Below are 17,998 nucleotides of genomic sequence, written 5' to 3'. Positions count from 1 at the left end.
CCAACTGTAGCTGAAAACCTTTTTCCTGTTGGCGTATCAGCTGAACCAATTAAATATGCCTTTGTAGTTACCTTTGCCCAAGTTTGGAAGAGAAACCAAAACCTCAGCCAACACAAACTAAGTCAAATGGGTTTTTTGTGGGTTTTTTCAGGATGATTAACGAATATTAATCTTTTAGTCAATGTAAAGGAGCAAGGGTCTTTTTGAGCAATATAAATATATGTTCAACACACTGGTTCAGCATTCCAGAGCTTCCACAGCTGCTCTTTTGACATTTCCTGAGGTGAAAGGACTTCAAAATCAAGGCAAAGCTAAAGGCTCAGTGGATTACTCCCTTTGCATTCCACGTTTTATCTTTGCTATGAGCAACAGTTGTGTTCAGCCTCTTTCTCCTGCACCTTCCCAGAAAAGAAAGTCCGTTTTAATCAGCTTCTCACCTTTTTTTTTTCCTTCTTTCTTTCACTCTTTGTTATTCAAATGCAGTGCTCCACTCTCTGCAATCAGTCACCCCCAGAGCTGCACTTTGACCTTTCTGGCTTTGGCTTTATCTGTATGTGTCTCTTATTCACTATTCCACTATCTTGCCTTTTTTGTTTTTCTGTTTGTCCCTGTTTGTACTGTAAACTAAGCACACACAGACTGAGACAGTACACACAGGGATTCACTGAAACTGAAGCGGGTTTTAGTCGTTCACACCACGTGAATGCAATGCTACCAGTGAAAATGTGGCTTAGTGAGAATGAAGGATGGATTTTAAGGCGACAGAAAGGAAAAACGAGTAAAGAAGGGAAGCAGTGAGAACAAAACAGGGAAGTTGAGCAAGATTCACCCCTCCTCTTTCTCCTGCACTCCTCCTCTAACATTACCTCCCTCTTCCAGTGCACCCCCCCACCACAACTCTGCCACTCACCTGTCTAGTTTCAGCTCCCCCTTGTCTCCTCTTCCCCCAAGCTCCACCTCTCCAGCACAGGTAGAGCAGTTTAGGGTATAAAGGTATGCAAATGTGAGCAACCTATCTTCTCTGCTCTGAGTGCGGAAGACACAGGACGCAGCAGGGCTGAGAGAGAGAGAGAGCGAGAGAGAGAGAGAGAGAGAGAGAGAGAGAGAGAGAGTGAGAGAGAGAGAGAGTGTGTGTGTGTGAGAGAGAGCGAGCGAGAGAGAGAGAGAGAGAGAGAGGCGGAGTAGGGAAGTTTCAATTTAAAAAGACAATTGGATTGACTGCTCTCAGACTTGCACTGCAACCATGGGGCTGGGAGTAAGTATGGGAACTTTGTCACATATTTTGGCCTTGTTTCTAAGAGAATTTATACTCATGCTGTTTATTCATTTTCCAGTTTTGTGCTCAGACCAAGTTTTGGTCATAAGTTATTGGTTAAGCCAGACAGTTGTGGGTTGCCTGCCATACTTTGAACCTTTAAAATCTGCTGTGTGAGCTTAAACTTTCTTTTACAGTTAAAGACATTTCTGTTAAGTCAAAACTTTATAGATTGGATCTTAATTCACCGTCCTTCTGACAATGATTAACACAAGTTTCACAGCATGTTTGAACAGTAAAGTTGACACTGCTTTCGGCTCTTACTTGTTCAAGAATAGAAGAAGTTTCAGAGCAATCTTCCTACATGTGGTCAGTCTTGCTCAGAGGCTCTTTTTGTCTCACTTTCTTCAATCCAGAGAGGGAAAGATGAGTACAAACTGGCAGCAACCTCAGATGGCGGCGACAAGAAACGCAAGAAGGGGAAAGACAAAAAGGATATGGACGATCTGAAAAAAGAAGTTGACCTGGTGAGTACATGAAATTAAAGCCAACTTGTAATTATCTAATGCTTCAGCACTTAATTGGGGGTAATCCCATTATGCCATGGTGATACTTAAGCACTCAAAAACATCTTCTAAACCAGTTGTAAAGAGCTTTTAACTTGCAAAATCCCCATTACTTAAAACTGATGGATTGAATTAATGAACTGTACAACCTCTCATACACATTGTCAGTCTTATTCAGGCCATGTTAACACTTGGTCTCTACCATTAGTCACAGCAATGACACACTCATGGCTGAGACAAACTTCAGCTTTGACCTCATGGCTAGTCACATGAGATGTCTGCCCCATATTTCATAAAGATTGCTACTTACACCACTGCATGTCCTGTCACATGTTATTAAGGAGTTCACAGCTATCATTAACTTCTAAGTCATGCTTATCTGGATTGGTTTTCAATGCTTAAATGATGGGTGAGAGGCTCTGTTGTCATTACAGTCTTTAGAGTCTCAAAACATATCCGTCTCCCACAAACAGTAAAGACTTCTAATTTCCTTTCACTCTTATATCATTGTTAGTTCAGTCAGTCAAGTAAATTTCATTTACTCTGCAGCTGTAATGTGTAGGCAGACACTGAAACATTCATCAGTGCACTAAGCTTCTAAGCTAGAAATGTGCAGAGTTGTAAAGTTGCAAACATAAAGGTCAAAGAGGGTTTGAAGTATCCTGTGTTGGCTAATTTCCACCGGTGTCAGCTTTTACTCAATCTGAATCTGTAGCGGGCTGAGGTCATTTCCCAAGGTCGGTGAGGCACTGGTTTTAACTTCATGACTAAGTACATGAAAAGGGATCCTGAGGGATTTACCATCACTAATTTTAAATGTTTCACCTGAAATAGTTTTTTTAAGCAGGAGACATTTGCCAAAAACTCAGCTCGCCTCTGTTCTTTATAACAGCTTATTAAAAATCAACATGCCTTCTAACTTTCATCATATCGTGTCCTTGACAAGGTCAGTTCACAAAGAGCCAGATTAATGTTTCATCTCAAAGCACCGGTTAGAAATTGGTGAACAAGTCATGTTGAAATGATCTGCATCACAGTAATTTACAGTTATTCTGCAGTGATGAACTTTAAATGTGAAATGACTTTGACAAGGTCATTCAGTACAGGTGTAGATACATACTGTTAGTTTGTTGAAGGTAGCAACAGTCCATCCTGCCCAATGTCATCCAGTAGGTCACACAGTCTGGCATGTTATTAGGTAATAAAATTCACATCTTGGTGACACATTTATGGTTATTGTCTCTCTGTACGTCTTAACTAGATCTCAAAGTCCTGGCGCCACTGAAGGACATTTCAATGCCATAGCAACCGTATCTCCAATCTGCCGTGACCTCCCTGACTTGGCATATCATTTCCTGCAATTAACAGCAGGCGCTGTCTTTAATGTTTCTGGCTGCTGCTGAAAGTGGGTCTGCAGAAATGATTTTAATTATAAATAAGTTTAACTTTTGGAACACAAGAGCAGCGCTGATTTACTTTAATTGATAATCCACTGATTTCTAGATTTGAACTGTGGTTAAATAATAATAGCATATTGGACAGTGGTAAAACTAGTAAGAGTAAGTAGGGAGCAAGTAGCTGACATGTTAATGATTATTGTACCATCATACAATTAACTGAGGCATCAAAGTCCAGCTGAAGACAATGGAAAGTATTCCAACATAATGCAGCTGGTGATTTGATAAAATGTGACAAAGCCTAACAGAAAATGCCAAGTATAGAAGACGTTCAGCTCGATTGAGCAGGACAGCAGTGGTGTCCACAGACTGTTCCTTATTTGGCCGTCCAAACATGATCAAAATGTTGGTGTTTAGGAGCCAGAATATCAAAGTTAGTAGAATAAATATCCACAACTGGCTTCAGAGGAACTGCTGATTAACAGTTAAAAAAAGCAGCAGTTGTTTGTGGCATGTGATAACATATTATCCACGGCGCATTTGCTACGGACCACTTTGTTTCTTATTATAATACAACACAGCGTCGGGAGAGGCAGTGCCGTGCAAATACACCCATTTCCTCGAAACAGGGCATGTAAATGTGACGGGACTCCCTTCAGCCAGTAACAGCTAAGGACAGCAACTTTTCAGTGGTCAAATTAATCAATTTTTTCATACATTATTGATATAAAATTCAAGCAGTAGAGGATTGAAACATTAAACTGCTCCAAGTGAACTTTCTGGAGGTAATATAATGGGAGACTGTCACTGAGTGGCGTGAGCTGATGCTTTCATTTGTTTATTCATTCGTTCATAGACCACAGCTGCAATTATTTGCATACTTGCACATATAATAGAGTATTATAAGAAGGTCAAAAGACTGCTTTTACTACAGATCATAATAATTAGATTCTGTAGTAAACAAATATTATTCCTCAAACATTGTAGTCTTTACTACTTCTACTCTATGTAGTCGTAATGGATCCAAACAGATGGTTACAACATGACATACTGTCCTTATATATAATGGAAAAATACAAACTATTATTGCCACACTGAAATGGAAAATTAATTGAGATTATTGTTCTTTTAGTGGTTTATTCATCACCAACCCAATCACAACAAGGATTTGTCACATATTTGAGGTCAATGTTTCACCCAAGAAACCCAGCGTGGGCATCTTTACTTCACTGGCTTGCATTCTGTATAAAGATTACAATACTTTTTTTTTGTTTTACAGTTGAAAAAAAAAAAATGAAAAGTGGGAGTCAGATATTATTGCAGATCATCCAAATTACATCGGAAAAATCTCTATTCATTCACTCGCTGTAGGCGTTATTAAAAGAAACAAAACAGTGTAGGCACATGAATGTGTCAGCTCCTCTGGTTGTTCATTTGTAGAGACACTTTCGTTACTGTTTTCCCCTCGTTGTTTTATTTAAAAAATAAAGACAGTGCTGCTGGGTTAAGACTTTTCCTTTCGTTATAGGCACTCTCTAAGAAAAACAACACTTCAGGTGATGAAATCATCCACTAAAATTCACCTTATGGCTCTGATTTTGAACCAAGTGCAGATATGAGTCTGAAATAGTGGGCTCCACTCCCAGGGGAACCCCAACAAAACGTCAAAACACATGAGCAATACTCTTGGGAGCAAACATCAGTGTATCAGTTGGGTGACATTGATTCATCAGGATGGAGTGTTTGCTCGCAGCAAACTGATGAATCCATACGTGACCGAGCTTGCGGCGGCTTGGGCCTCATGTTTGGCTGTGACTTTTCAATCATCAACACACTTTAATTTTACTCGAATGTCTGCTTTGACTGATCTTAAAATCACACTCTATGGAATGACGTGCATCCATAATCCTGATCAGATGACCCATTTTGACCTGTTATCTTTATGCTCCCTGCGTCCCTCTGGGGGACATGACGGGACATTTTTTTTAATCCTCAAAGGACATAATATCTGTGGCTTGAAAATGACAGGGATTTTGACTTGTTTTACGCAATGTAAACTCTCTCTTTCTCTCCATAGGATGATCACAAGCTAACCTTGGATGAACTTCACAGAAAATATGGAACCGATCTAAGCAGGGTGAGCACTATCAGTGTACTAACTCGCTGTTTTTGTACTGACTGCTGGTGGCAGTTTCACAGAGGAAGATAAGCCCAAAGGTCAGAGAAGATCTGCCAGCACAGATAGAGGTCAAAAGCACACAACTACAAAGACACACTTTACAGTGACAGACTTTCATGTATTGAAAGTTGTACAGATACAGATTTAGCAAAAACAATTCTCACCTCCCTCTGGTGGCATCTAGCCCTGCAGGTTTGTATGTTGGTGGCCTTTGTTTACAGCTGTCTTTTCTGCCTCTGCCTCAATATTATGGAGATTAGTGAAATTTTGTTTGACATACTTTGAGCACAGAAGCATGTCATTTTTATTCTTAACAATCAAAACAGTTTTTTTTTTTTTTGCCAGACACCGCATCCCTGTGATTCTGTGACCAAAAGCTTTGGCTAGTGACCCTTGGGTCAGTCTGCTCATGACCCACATCATATGTTGTGGCCTTAGTTTCGACATGAGTTAGAAGCAGCTCAACCACATACCAAATTGTCTAATTTGAGGGATTAAATGAGGCCTGAAAAGGTAAAAGTGTCAAGCATTTTACCCCCAAAAAATGCTGTATCATATCTTTGTTCTGTTTTATCCCTTAAATTATCTTGAGATATTTTTGCAACATCATGAGAGGGACATTATGTTAAACCGCTGCTCTGAATAATCCACAGAACACTATCAACATGCTTATTGGGACTATTTCTTTGGTATAAAGAAGTTCTACTCATGGGGGAGTCTGTAGAAACACAATTTTTCACTGCTATGAACATCACAAACAGAACTCAGTGATATTTCCGAAAAAAAATGGCTCAACTGTATGGCTAGATGCTCTTCACACACACACAAAGAATCCCATTTCACAAGCCAATACAACCCCAGAGGCCAGATTCTTGACTGATGCTAATTACCTGCTGAAATCTGATCTGTCTGAGTTTGCCCCAAAACAAAGACTTCATTCACGCAGGAACACCGATCTTATTGACTCTACCAACAAGAAAAAAATGCTGCATTTCACTCCTGAAGAGACCTTGACTCACACTTTACTCTAAATTCTTCCTCCATTTTAATACACTCTAAGAAAAGGTGATCTCAACTTTATCAAAATACACATTGTTCATTGATAAAAGAGAGACAACCTGAATGCCCTGCATTTCTCTTTTGATATCACAAGTTATGATTTACCACAAACTCAATTTTCGACTGTCTCCTTTTAAAAAGAGGAAGCTGTTATTGTAAGATTACTGAGATCTTTTCTTCCTGCGGCTGTGGTTTCTTTTGCTTCTGTGTCAACCTAACTTTAATACCTATTTACCAAATAAAACTGTTCCGCAGGAAACGTTCTCGTTCTCCGTCACGTTTCCCTCCAGTAAACGAGGACGAAGACAGATTTAGACAAACCAGACCCGCAGGTTTTTCTATTACAGTTTTTCACAGTTTACACAGAACTAACAGCACACATCACCACCTGGACAGATACTCATGACTCAACCCTGCCCCGAACTGTTAAGGGAAGCATGTGCAGTATTTATTCAACATGCACCACTAAACTTTTCTCCTTGCTATTTGTTTTTCTTTTTAGGGTCTTTCCTCCTCCAGAGCAAAGGAGATCCTGGCCCGTGATGGCCCAAACGCCCTCACCCCTCCTCCCACGACGCCTGAATGGGTCAAGTTCTGCAGACAGGTAAAAGTCTCCCTTTTCTGGGCTGAAACTCAGAGTTGGCACTGCTACATTTTCAATGCAAAGCTGGTTTTGAATACTCAAATTGTAGAAAAGCAAATTCAGTCTGATTTGTTGTTGCCAGGAAAACAAGTCTTAAAATGTGAATGTCTTTTGATGTTGTTTCCAGCTGTTTGGTGGTTTCTCCATGCTGCTGTGGATCGGAGCTATCCTCTGCTTCCTGGCTTACGGTATCCAGGCGGCCTCAGAAGATGAACCGGCCAATGATAACGTAAGTATGTCTTAGTTAGATAGTGTACGATGTGTAAATATTATCCAATAATTGAAGAATTAAGTCGAAGTCTCTCCTCCTGTAGTTGTACCTGGGTGTTGTGCTCTCTGCTGTCGTCATCATCACTGGTTGCTTCTCCTACTACCAAGAGGCCAAGAGCTCCAAGATCATGGACTCCTTCAAGAACCTGGTCCCACAGGTGAGATTTTACTGGCAGTACATTCTCATTTCTCACTTAACACATCAAAGTCCTTACAGCAGAACTTTACAATATTATACAGAGAAACCCAACAATTCCCACATAAGCTAGGAGGGGAAAAAAACAACTCCTCTTTAAGGGAGAAAAACCTCCAACAGAGGGAAGGAAAAACTCCCTCTTAACAGGAAGAAACCTCCGACAGATCCAGGGTCAGAGGTGGGCGGCCATCTGCCTCGACCGGTTGGGGTGAGAGGAGAGCAGAGAGAGTAAAGGACAGCATAGAGATACAAGAGACGACGATCGCAGAGCAGAGACATGCAGCTCCATGACGGGACATCTGCAAAAGAAAGAACAGAAACTTCGCGAGCGAGGGAACTGCTGCTGAGAATACAATCCAAACCTTCTCATTAAGTGCCATGTCTTCTGACGTGTTTAATTGATGTTCCCTTAATACACACACTTCATCTTTGATTTCTTAGCAAGCCTTGGTCATCCGTGACGGCGAGAAGAAGAGCATAAACGCTGAGGAGGTGGTGGTCGGAGATTTAGTGGAGGTGAAAGGAGGAGACAGGATCCCTGCTGACCTGCGAGTCATCTCTGCTCACGGCTGCAAGGTCCGTATCTCAACCTATCAAACATTCTTACTGAGCAGAGTTTTGAAATATCTAATATTTTATTTATGTAGATTTTATATAGATTATGTAGTTCATTTTCTCTTAATTATTTCCCTCATATATTATTCTCACTGGATATCTCTGATGTTTCATTCTCGCTGTCTTTTTCCTCTTCCAGGTGGACAACTCCTCCCTGACTGGTGAATCAGAGCCTCAGACTCGTACTCCAGACTTCTCCAACGACAACCCACTGGAAACCAGGAACATCGCTTTCTTCTCCACCAACTGTGTTGAAGGTACAGAACAAGCAACTAGTGGCTGAAGCAGAAATTGCAGGGATGGAGTTAATTTATGTACAGTTAGTTAGAGTTATCTGCACACTGTACGTGTCACAGGCCAGATTGATTTCAAGATTGAACCAAATTAAATCATGAGTTTATCAGTGAACTCACCTGAACAATATTTGCTTCTCATATCTGCTACGCTTAACCTGACTTCTAAAATCTTTATTCAGGTACTGCCAAAGGTGTCGTCATCAACACTGGAGACCGCACCGTCATGGGTCGTATCGCCACCCTGGCCTCCAGTCTGGATGGCGGCAAAACTCCCATTGCCAAAGAGATCGAGCATTTCATCCACATCATCACTGGTGTGGCCGTCTTCCTGGGTGTGTCTTTCTTCATCCTCTCCCTCATCCTCGGGTATGGGTGGCTGGAAGCCGTCATCTTCCTCATTGGTATCATTGTGGCCAACGTGCCAGAAGGTCTCCTGGCTACTGTCACTGTGAGTTGTGCTGTGAACATCCTAATCTCATAATGGATTATATTGATAAAAAGACAGTAGCCGTGACAGCTTTTAATATTTAATTTTTTTTTCTCCAGGTGTGTCTGACCTTGACTGCCAAGCGTATGGCCAAGAAGAACTGCCTGGTGAAGAACCTGGAAGCTGTCGAGACGCTGGGCTCCACCTCCACCATCTGCTCAGACAAGACCGGCACCCTGACCCAGAACAGGATGACCGTAGCCCACATGTGGTTCGACAACCAGATCCACGAGGCCGACACCACCGAGAACCAGAGCGGAGCCTCTTTCGACAGGAGTTCGGCCAGCTGGGCTGCTCTGGCCAGAATCGCTGGACTTTGTAACCGCGCCGTCTTCCTGGCTGAACAGTCCAGCGTTCCCATTCTGAAGGTGAAATACGTTTTTACAAACTCTCCTGGTTACCAAACACTAAACGTTTTGCTCGAGTTCACCTATTCTCATCACCACAAAAGAGCCTGAATAATTCACCACTGAAGGAAGATATCGGTGACATTTTCTCTTCGCCCCGGTTGTAAACAAGAACAGAGTCAATGACTTCATGGAATATTTTTCCTCCTGAAAACATTTTACTTGAATTTGATTCTATACTACAGATGGATCATGAGACGCAGTGACTGTGTGGGAAGTGTTCTTGGCGAGGAACTTTTTTTGGATCCAAACACAAATGCAGCCAAACTGCCCTGCAAATCTTTATAAAAAGCACTCAACAGAATTAAAGGCTTTTTCAGAAGTCTGTAGCTGGGGCTTTAGCAAGAGGTGGCCAGACAGACCCATTGATTTATCATATATAAGGAGTACTGGCAAGTGTATTACTTTTACAGACTGCATTGTGGCAGAGGAGGTTGTTTATGATAAACACTCGAGGGCCTAAACTTCAAAATTCTTCTCTAAATCAACAAATTCTCTAACAAACTACATGTTAAAAGAAGTGTTTATCATGGACAGCATACTTTGAAATAAACTTGGAGATGTGATGTGATTATTGTTTGGGTCAGTCCAATCGATCTAACTCATCGTCTTTTGCTTGAATCCACAGAGAGATGTAGCCGGTGACGCCTCAGAAGCTGCCCTGCTCAAATGTATTGAGCTGTGCTGCGGGTCCGTTAACGGCATGAGAGACAAGTACGACAAGCTTTCTGAGATCCCCTTCAATTCTACAAACAAATACCAGGTAAACAATCCACACTGTTTATCTAAAACTTTTGAATTATAGCCCAAAAAAACCAAGCAATTGCAAGACAACGTTTATAGTGTTAAATGCTGACTTGTGCCCTCTAGTGGTCAGTAACAATAGAAAGAGCACTTAAATGCAGCCTTTCTCTCGTCCCATAGCTCTCCATCCATAAGAACGTAACCCCTGGAGAAACCAAGCACCTGCTGGTGATGAAAGGAGCCCCGGAGAGGATTCTGGACCGCTGCTCCACCATCATGCTGCAGGGCAAAGAGCAGCCACTGGACGACGAGATGAAAGACGCTTTCCAGAATGCTTACGTGGAGCTGGGAGGACTCGGAGAGAGAGTACTGGGTACAACATTGCGCCGTTCTGCATCATTGTATCTTTAATTAGCTGGTGGATAAAAAGGGAAATGTTTGAACTCCTCATGAACATTTTCTTCCTGTCTTATCAAGGTTTCTGTCACTTCCACCTGCCTGACGACCAGTTCCCAGAGGGCTTTGCTTTTGACACTGAGGATGTGAACTTCCCCACTGAGAACCTGTGCTTCATCGGCCTCATGTCCATGATCGACCCTCCTCGTGCTGCTGTGCCCGACGCTGTGGGGAAATGCAGGAGTGCTGGAATCAAGGTATGCAGTGATTTCAGGTGTCTTCGTATTTGCATCATTTGATCTGTAAAACTCAGGACACAGAACTGCTGGTTAAGTGTTTTGTCTTACCTCCTTCCTCTCAGGTCATCATGGTCACAGGTGACCATCCCATCACCGCAAAGGCCATTGCTAAAGGTGTGGGTATCATCTCAGAAGGCAATGAGACTGTTGAGGACATTGCTGCCCGCCTCAATGTCCCAGTTTCAGAGGTCAACCCCCGGTTAGTACTTATGTAGCATCTGTGTAAAATCTTTCAGTGGCACAGCCATCAATTTTGCCTAATATCACCACTAATAAGTACAAAATTAAATCAGCGTTGGCTAACGAGGCCCTGCAATCTAGTCAGCCAAAAAGGCTTTGACCATCAATTCACTGCAGACAAATAAATCTTGACGTGGCTCTGAGCTTTGCTGTTTCCTCAACAGCAAGTTTAGTCTGTGTGTTCACATCACAGACACACAATAAAATATCACAAACACCCTCAAACACATGCAGTAAAAATATCAGCAGCCTTGGCAACATCCTCATGCAGGAAATTCATCTTTGCAGAGAATTGTCACCTGTCTTGGCAAAATATTACATAACACTCTGTGGCATTGGTACTGAACACATGCTACAAATGTGTGATTCAAAGTCTGCAGCGAGGAGCTAACATTTCATCAGGTCCCAAAGACGTAGAGCACTTTATTCTGAACCTTAGAGTTGATGATGCCAACATTTCTTTTTGCTAAGTGTGTATTTTCTGAACGAATTTCCTGTTTTCCCAGTTGGCACGTTTTCTTTTTGTAATGCCCCGAACATACCCGATCTTCAGAAGCAGGATGTTGGATTACAACTGTTATCCTAACGCTGCTGGGATTTTCCCTTTTCAGGGATGCCAAAGCCTGCGTTGTTCACGGTGGTGAGCTGAAAGAAATGACCGAAGAGCATCTCGACGATGTGCTGCAACACCACACTGAAATTGTGTTCGCCAGAACCTCCCCTCAGCAGAAACTGATTATTGTGGAAGGTTGCCAGAGACAGGTCAGAATCAGAGGGAGTTTAAAACACAAATTGGAATTGAAAGCATTCAGAAATGTAGTCTTAAATTTTGGGTTTTCATCCTAACATTACTTTCTTCTTCCCTCTGTCTGCAGGGAGCCATCGTGGCCGTGACAGGTGACGGTGTGAACGACTCTCCGGCTCTGAAGAAGGCTGACATCGGTGTTGCCATGGGTATCGCTGGATCTGACGTCTCCAAGCAGGCCGCCGACATGATCCTGTTGGACGACAACTTTGCGTCCATCGTTACAGGAGTGGAAGAGGGTAAGACGACTTGTGTGGACTGCGACGAGCATCGCTGTAACTGCAGCGGTTTACTCCTCAGAATATTAACTGATGTATGTCTTTGTCAGGCCGTCTGATCTTTGACAACTTGAAGAAGTCCATCGCCTACACTCTGACCAGTAACATCCCTGAGATCTCACCTTTCCTCTTCTTCATCATCGCCAACATCCCTCTGCCCCTGGGAACGGTCACCATCCTCTGTATTGACCTGGGAACTGACATGGTGAGCTCTTTGACTGCTGGACAAACATTCAATGACAGCCCTGATGGGATCAAACAAATGACCTCACTGCTTGTTGCCTCCCAGGTGCCTGCCATCTCCCTGGCTTATGAAGAAGCTGAGAGCGACATCATGAAGAGACAGCCCAGAAACCCCAAGACAGACAAACTGGTGAACGAGAGGCTCATCAGTATAGCCTACGGACAGATCGGTAACTAATAGTTTATTTATTATAAATCGGTTTATATCCATCCACCATCTCTGCTGTGCACCACTGTGAGGACAGTTGTTGTGTTCATTTTTGTTGCAACTGCAAGCTCTTTACCTACTTGATCATTATTTTGTTGCCATGGAAATGAATGAAACCGAGTGATACCATTAAAAATGCGTTTGCTGAAGTTTCGCTGTTGTTTTCCTCTTTTAAGGTATGATGCAGGCCACAGCTGGATTCTTCACATATTTTGTGATCCTGGCTGAAAATGGTTTCCTCCCCATGGACCTGCTGGGAATCCGAGTGTACTGGGATGACAAATATGTAAATGACCTGGAAGACAGCTACGGACAGCAGTGGGTCAGTAACGCTAATGTTTCTAGGAAACACTCTGCTCTGTTCAGTCACGTCAATGCAAGAAAAGGAAAGTTTTCTGATTTTTTTCACTTCGTTTTTATCCTCCAGACATACGAGCGCAGAAAGATCGTAGAGTTCACCTGCCACACAGCTTTCTTTGCCAGTATTGTGGTCGTCCAGTGGGCCGATCTGATCATCTGTAAGACCAGGAGGAACTCCATCCTGCAGCAGGGAATGAAGTATGTACACATAGGAACAAAGTCACCTCGCAGCGAGCCAAGTGTCTGCATGCACAATGAAGTTATGAACATTTATCCAAAAGCCAAAACATCCACTTCTTTTGGATGCTGACGTTTCTTCACTCAGTCATTGTTCTAATCGTTCTTTTATCTTCAACAGAAACCGAATTCTCATCTTTGGGCTCTTTGAGGAGACGGCTCTTGCAGCTTTCCTGTCATACTGCCCGGGCATGGACGTCGCCCTCAGAATGTACCCTCTCAAGTGAGTAAAACACTCAGACAGACTAACTAAAACACGATGTGCGGGGAAATCATGTCTGCCTGGTATCCTCCCAGAACATTTTGTGCACAATTTTCCCCGTTCACTTTTGGGGTTTGTGGCTGTCTCATTTTCCATGTCTCAATTTGTATGGAGACATTAATGAACACAAGGTGATCCCCATTAAAGCTTTAATCCGTGAAAGCCTCTTTTCTGCTCATTTGTAGACATTTCTGTTTTTTCTATACTTTTTCTTTCAGATGTTTGTTGTCCATCAGTCGGTGCAGTCAGTTTTTCTTGTTGTTTTCCAGTGATTGAATTTAAGTCGGTGCTGTTTTAGCTTTATTATCTCTGTTTGAAAAAACTAGTGTCACTGGTAATTTCTACTTCAGAGGCAGATTTGATCACAGGAGCTGTGCTAATGAGATATTTTTTGCCCAATAGAGAAAAATAGAAAGCAGTAAGGATGTGCCAAGCTCATTAGCTCAGGAGTTGCACGCACAACTGAAAACTCCTCACCTCGTTCTACTCGTTATTGTTTTGCATCTTCCCCCACTCGTCCTTTTCCTTTCTTCCTCGCTACCTTTTTAATCTGTTCCCAGTGCGTCTGCCTATTCTCTTCTATCTCACCTTCCTCAGCCACCCACTCACCTTTCTCTCTGGGTGTCTGTCTGCTGATGTTTAACTAACCTTGGCTTCTCATTCTCTGTGTCTGAGTGCTTTTCTCCCTGCAGACTCCAGCTTCCTGTCTCTGTTTCTGTCTCGTCTGCTTCGTTTTCTTCTTTCTTACTTTTTTTTTTCTTTAATTTCTGGCTTTACCTGTGTTTATATTCAGATATGACAAAGCTGCTTATTGCTAAGGAGAGTGCTTGATGTGCAGGACATCACAGCATTTACATTGACAATATTCAAACATAATTGATTGACTCAGTCAAATTTTAACAACAATTTATAATACTTTCATTCCTTTTGGATAGTTTTTTGAAAGGAGTTATATATATTGTCCCACATTTTCGGTTTTTAAAAAATATATCCTTCTGTACCAGCTGGAGCACACTGCAAAACAACACACAACCATAAGGATCATCAATAAAAAAAAAAGTGTAATTTAGAAGATAACGTTTTCTGGATTTTAAGTGTCAGCAGAGAGGATGAGCGGATCCACAGAATATGTCGTCAGCCCAAAATCTACCTACTTTTCTGCATCGTTTTTCTGACGCTTCTGAATTCATTCTAATAGTTGCTTTTCAAAAGCGTAATATTCGCCCGCAAGCTTTTCATGTCGTTTTGGAGACGCTTCAACCAACCATAATGGCATAAAACTCTCAGCCTCTCTTCACAGGCTGAGAAGAGTGCTCTTGTTTTTTTTGTCATGTTCCTGTTGTAATCCAATCTCTCTGTCTATCCATCCATACCTTAGGCCATGTTGGTGGTTCTGTGCCTTCCCCTACTCCCTCCTCATCTTCCTTTATGATGAAGCCAGAAGATATATCCTCAGACGCAACCCAGGCGGTAAGACCTTTACTCCCCCTTCTTTTTGCTTTCTATGATACATGTCTGCTTCTGTTCTCTGTATTTGAAGCTGAATGTAAGAAGGATGAGGAGGACTGCATTGTTTCATTTTCATCCAAACCAGATGCAGAGAAATGTTTTATTTCCGTCCAGAGTGCGTGGCTCACTGGACTTCAGGCTTTTTTTTTTTCTTAGCTCATGAAAAGTTGACTTTTTGGAGTTTTGCTTCAATATTTCTCCAAAACTCCAGCACTCACCACCAAAAACAACCCTTTATTGGCCTTTCCAGCAAAGTTAATTGAAATGTGGTATTTTTTGTTCGATTATATGCACCAACATACAGACCAACATGAGACTGAAATGAAAGCAAACTAAACGCCCTCCCCTCCTGCTTCCACTGCCAGAACCGGCTTGTTTTTGTTGTTGTTTCATTGGGCAGAAGGACCTCCGACTGGTCAGAGAGAATTGTCACAATCACCGTGTTACTGTGGGACCTCTGACAACTACGACAGCAGCTGCAAATTTTTTGATTCACAGACATTTTTTATTTGTTTCCTTGCTGTGACAAACAGTCACGTAATCACAAACAGCATCCACCCCCATATCTGCCATTGTTCATGTGTGTGTTGCACTGAAGATGATGTCATGGCAGCTTCGTGCAACGCCACATTGAGGGGGTTCTGTCTGCAGTAGCAGAGCCGGTGCCGGCAGTGGAAAATAGGCTGTATGATGTTTGATACAGAGAGCAAAGGCAGCAGTAGCTCAGTGCAGGTAACAAATGCAGTGTGTGAAAATGAAACACAGGTGTGTATCATATGTGCTGTGTGCACCCCTGTGCCTCTTTCTGTGCGTGTGCCACAACTCGCAGACCAGTGAACTGTGGCCGATGGAAGGGCCCGGTGGGATTTGAACCCACAACCCCGCCTTTGTTAATGCCTCGTTCCAGCCACGAAGCTTAGCAGAACCTGTACGCAGGGCTGGCTCTGATGCAGCTCTGTGTGTGTGTGTGTGTGTGTGTGTGTGTGTGTGTGTGTCTGTCTGTCTGTCTGCCTGCTACATCTGAGCCCCAGAGCACAGATCAGTGAACATCCCACTGCCCATCCACGGTGAATAATGTGTGAATAATGTGTCACAATCAGACAGACAAAAACGAGTCAAACTGACACAATGTACAACAACTTCTGGCTTTTATGAGGGAAATAAGAAGCCTAATCAATTTTACAATATGGTTTAACATTTGTTTTGATAAAGTTACTCGAAGAGATTATTGTTAACCCTGGGCTCAGTAGCGTCTAACAGGTTCACTCACAAGTGGAAACCATGATTCCAGCCCAGTGATTTTTTTTTTTGCCTTCTGTGAAACACAATCATCCTCATTGTTGTAGGCCTAAAAATAAAATGTAGCTCCGGGCTCATTGGGGCCAGGACAAAAATGCTCAATCATATAATTCAAGCATCCACATATTAAAGCCACTCTGACTTCTAATACAATTTAATACAGCCTAATGATTCAGAAGCCCTCACATAAAAGTACCTTTTGAGCATCAGGGACGGGTCAGTGTCCTATCATCCTTTTAGTCATTTCTTCTTGGGGAGATTATAAATGGCCTCGCTGATGATATCATCATCTCATGAGCAACTGTGAGACCAAAATGTCACAGCCTTTCCTGTCACTGCTGGACACTTCTCCTAATGGCATCATCATGAAAGTCACGGCCACATTTGCTCTAAATTCAGGAATGGATCTTGCTCACGCTCTCCAGCCAGGTCTCATTTCTTGGAATCCCTGACAGACAACAGGAGGGATGATATCATCCTGAGTTCAAAGTTTAAGGACTTTTAGATCGGCCTTCCTCTTAAATACCTTCTTTTGATTTGTCTGTAAAACATTTTTTTAAACCCCAAATCTAAGGCGAAACATCCCAAAATGATGTCCCTAATTGTGTCTCCTTTGGTTTCTAGGTTGGGTGGAACAAGAGACATACTACTGAGTCCACATGACACTGTCACGAAGGGAGTGCGTTTCAACATTATTTACTGCATGTTACATATTTGTTTGAGATGCTGGACCCAAAAAAATACACAGAACATGGATAAATTAATCTTTATGTATATGTCATTCACAATAAAACATTTCCATACAACAGTACACCGAGGCTGCTTGCGTGTTTGTTCCTTTTTGCACACACTTTTCTCGTCACGCGTGGAGGGTTAAAAACAGCATTTTCGGGGGCTCGGTTCAGGATGTTTATTTCAAGGTTCAGTCGATGCATACCGGTGAGTCAGGTCCCCTGACCCGTGCCGGGATTATCCACCTCAACAGGTCCTTAACTTCAGTGCTGGGGTTGAATATGACAAGTCCAGCGGGGTGCGAGCACCCAGAGACACAATTTTTTTTACATGTCTCATCGAAAAAGCGACATTTTGGGACATTTCTACAGAAAGACGTGACCATCAACAAGAGCGAATTAAAAAAAACATTCAGTCTATAAGGAGTTACACCAAATTTTGTTTTCACTTTTAGCATGTCAAAGATGTTAAGTACAATTTAAATATTAGATCGCCGTGTGTATGTGACATCTTCACGATCTATATCAGTACATTTTCTATTGATTTACTAATCTTTGAATAGACTAACCATGTCTGTGATATCAGCTACCACACTGGATTTTCATCTTTCTATTGTGTATTTTCTCCGAATTTGATCTCTACCCACAAGCATGTCAAAGCAGTGTGTGTGTGTGTGTGTGTGTGTGTGTGTGTGTGTGTGTGTGTGTGTGTGTGTGTGTGTGTGTGTGTGTGTGTGTGTGTGTGTCAACCTGGTCCTCCAACCAGCTTCACACACAGTAGGGAAACGCTTTCGCCCTCACGCAGGGTATTAGTAATAACTAGCTTTCTGCCCACTTTATGACAACCAACCAATCAGATTGTTCTCCCTCCACCTTCACAGGTGTTGTGCTTTACAGCAGAGGGTGCTAGTGTGAGGAGGCAGCAAGAATCCGCAGACAAAGGGACCAAGAGAGACGGAGAAAGAATGAGGTTGATGGATGCTGATGAAAGTGAGTCAGTGTGATAACGAGGAAGGG

General features: G+C 42.4%; 1 protein-coding gene across 1 annotated transcript; it reads left to right on the top strand.

The window, feature by feature from the left end:
- Window positions 1-1,029: 1,029 nt before the first annotated feature.
- On the top strand, window positions 1,030-17,061 carry LOC138620733 (sodium/potassium-transporting ATPase subunit alpha-1). Its single transcript, XM_069698152.1, has 23 exons — window positions 1,030-1,255; window positions 1,672-1,782; window positions 5,296-5,355; window positions 6,959-7,060; window positions 7,227-7,328; window positions 7,414-7,527; window positions 8,007-8,141; window positions 8,320-8,437; window positions 8,656-8,924; window positions 9,023-9,331; window positions 9,999-10,133; window positions 10,295-10,487; window positions 10,592-10,767; window positions 10,872-11,008; window positions 11,661-11,811; window positions 11,925-12,093; window positions 12,183-12,337; window positions 12,422-12,545; window positions 12,760-12,905; window positions 13,011-13,141; window positions 13,302-13,403; window positions 14,821-14,912; window positions 16,875-17,061. The coding sequence occupies exons 1-23, from the start codon at window positions 1,244-1,246 to the stop codon at window positions 16,901-16,903; spliced, it is 3,072 nt and encodes a 1,023-aa protein (XP_069554253.1). The 5' UTR covers window positions 1,030-1,243; the 3' UTR covers window positions 16,904-17,061.
- Window positions 17,062-17,998: the final 937 nt, after the last annotated feature.

The sequence above is a fragment of the Brachyistius frenatus genome, unplaced genomic scaffold (genome assembly GCF_029030835.1).
Source record: "Brachyistius frenatus isolate BFR_SWC_R1_liver_20210118 unplaced genomic scaffold, ASM2903083v1 Contig_26, whole genome shotgun sequence".
NCBI classification, from domain to species: Eukaryota; Metazoa; Chordata; class Actinopteri; family Embiotocidae; genus Brachyistius; species Brachyistius frenatus.
Note: the sequence above shows the minus strand (reverse complement) of the source record. Positions and strands in the feature narration are given on the sequence as shown.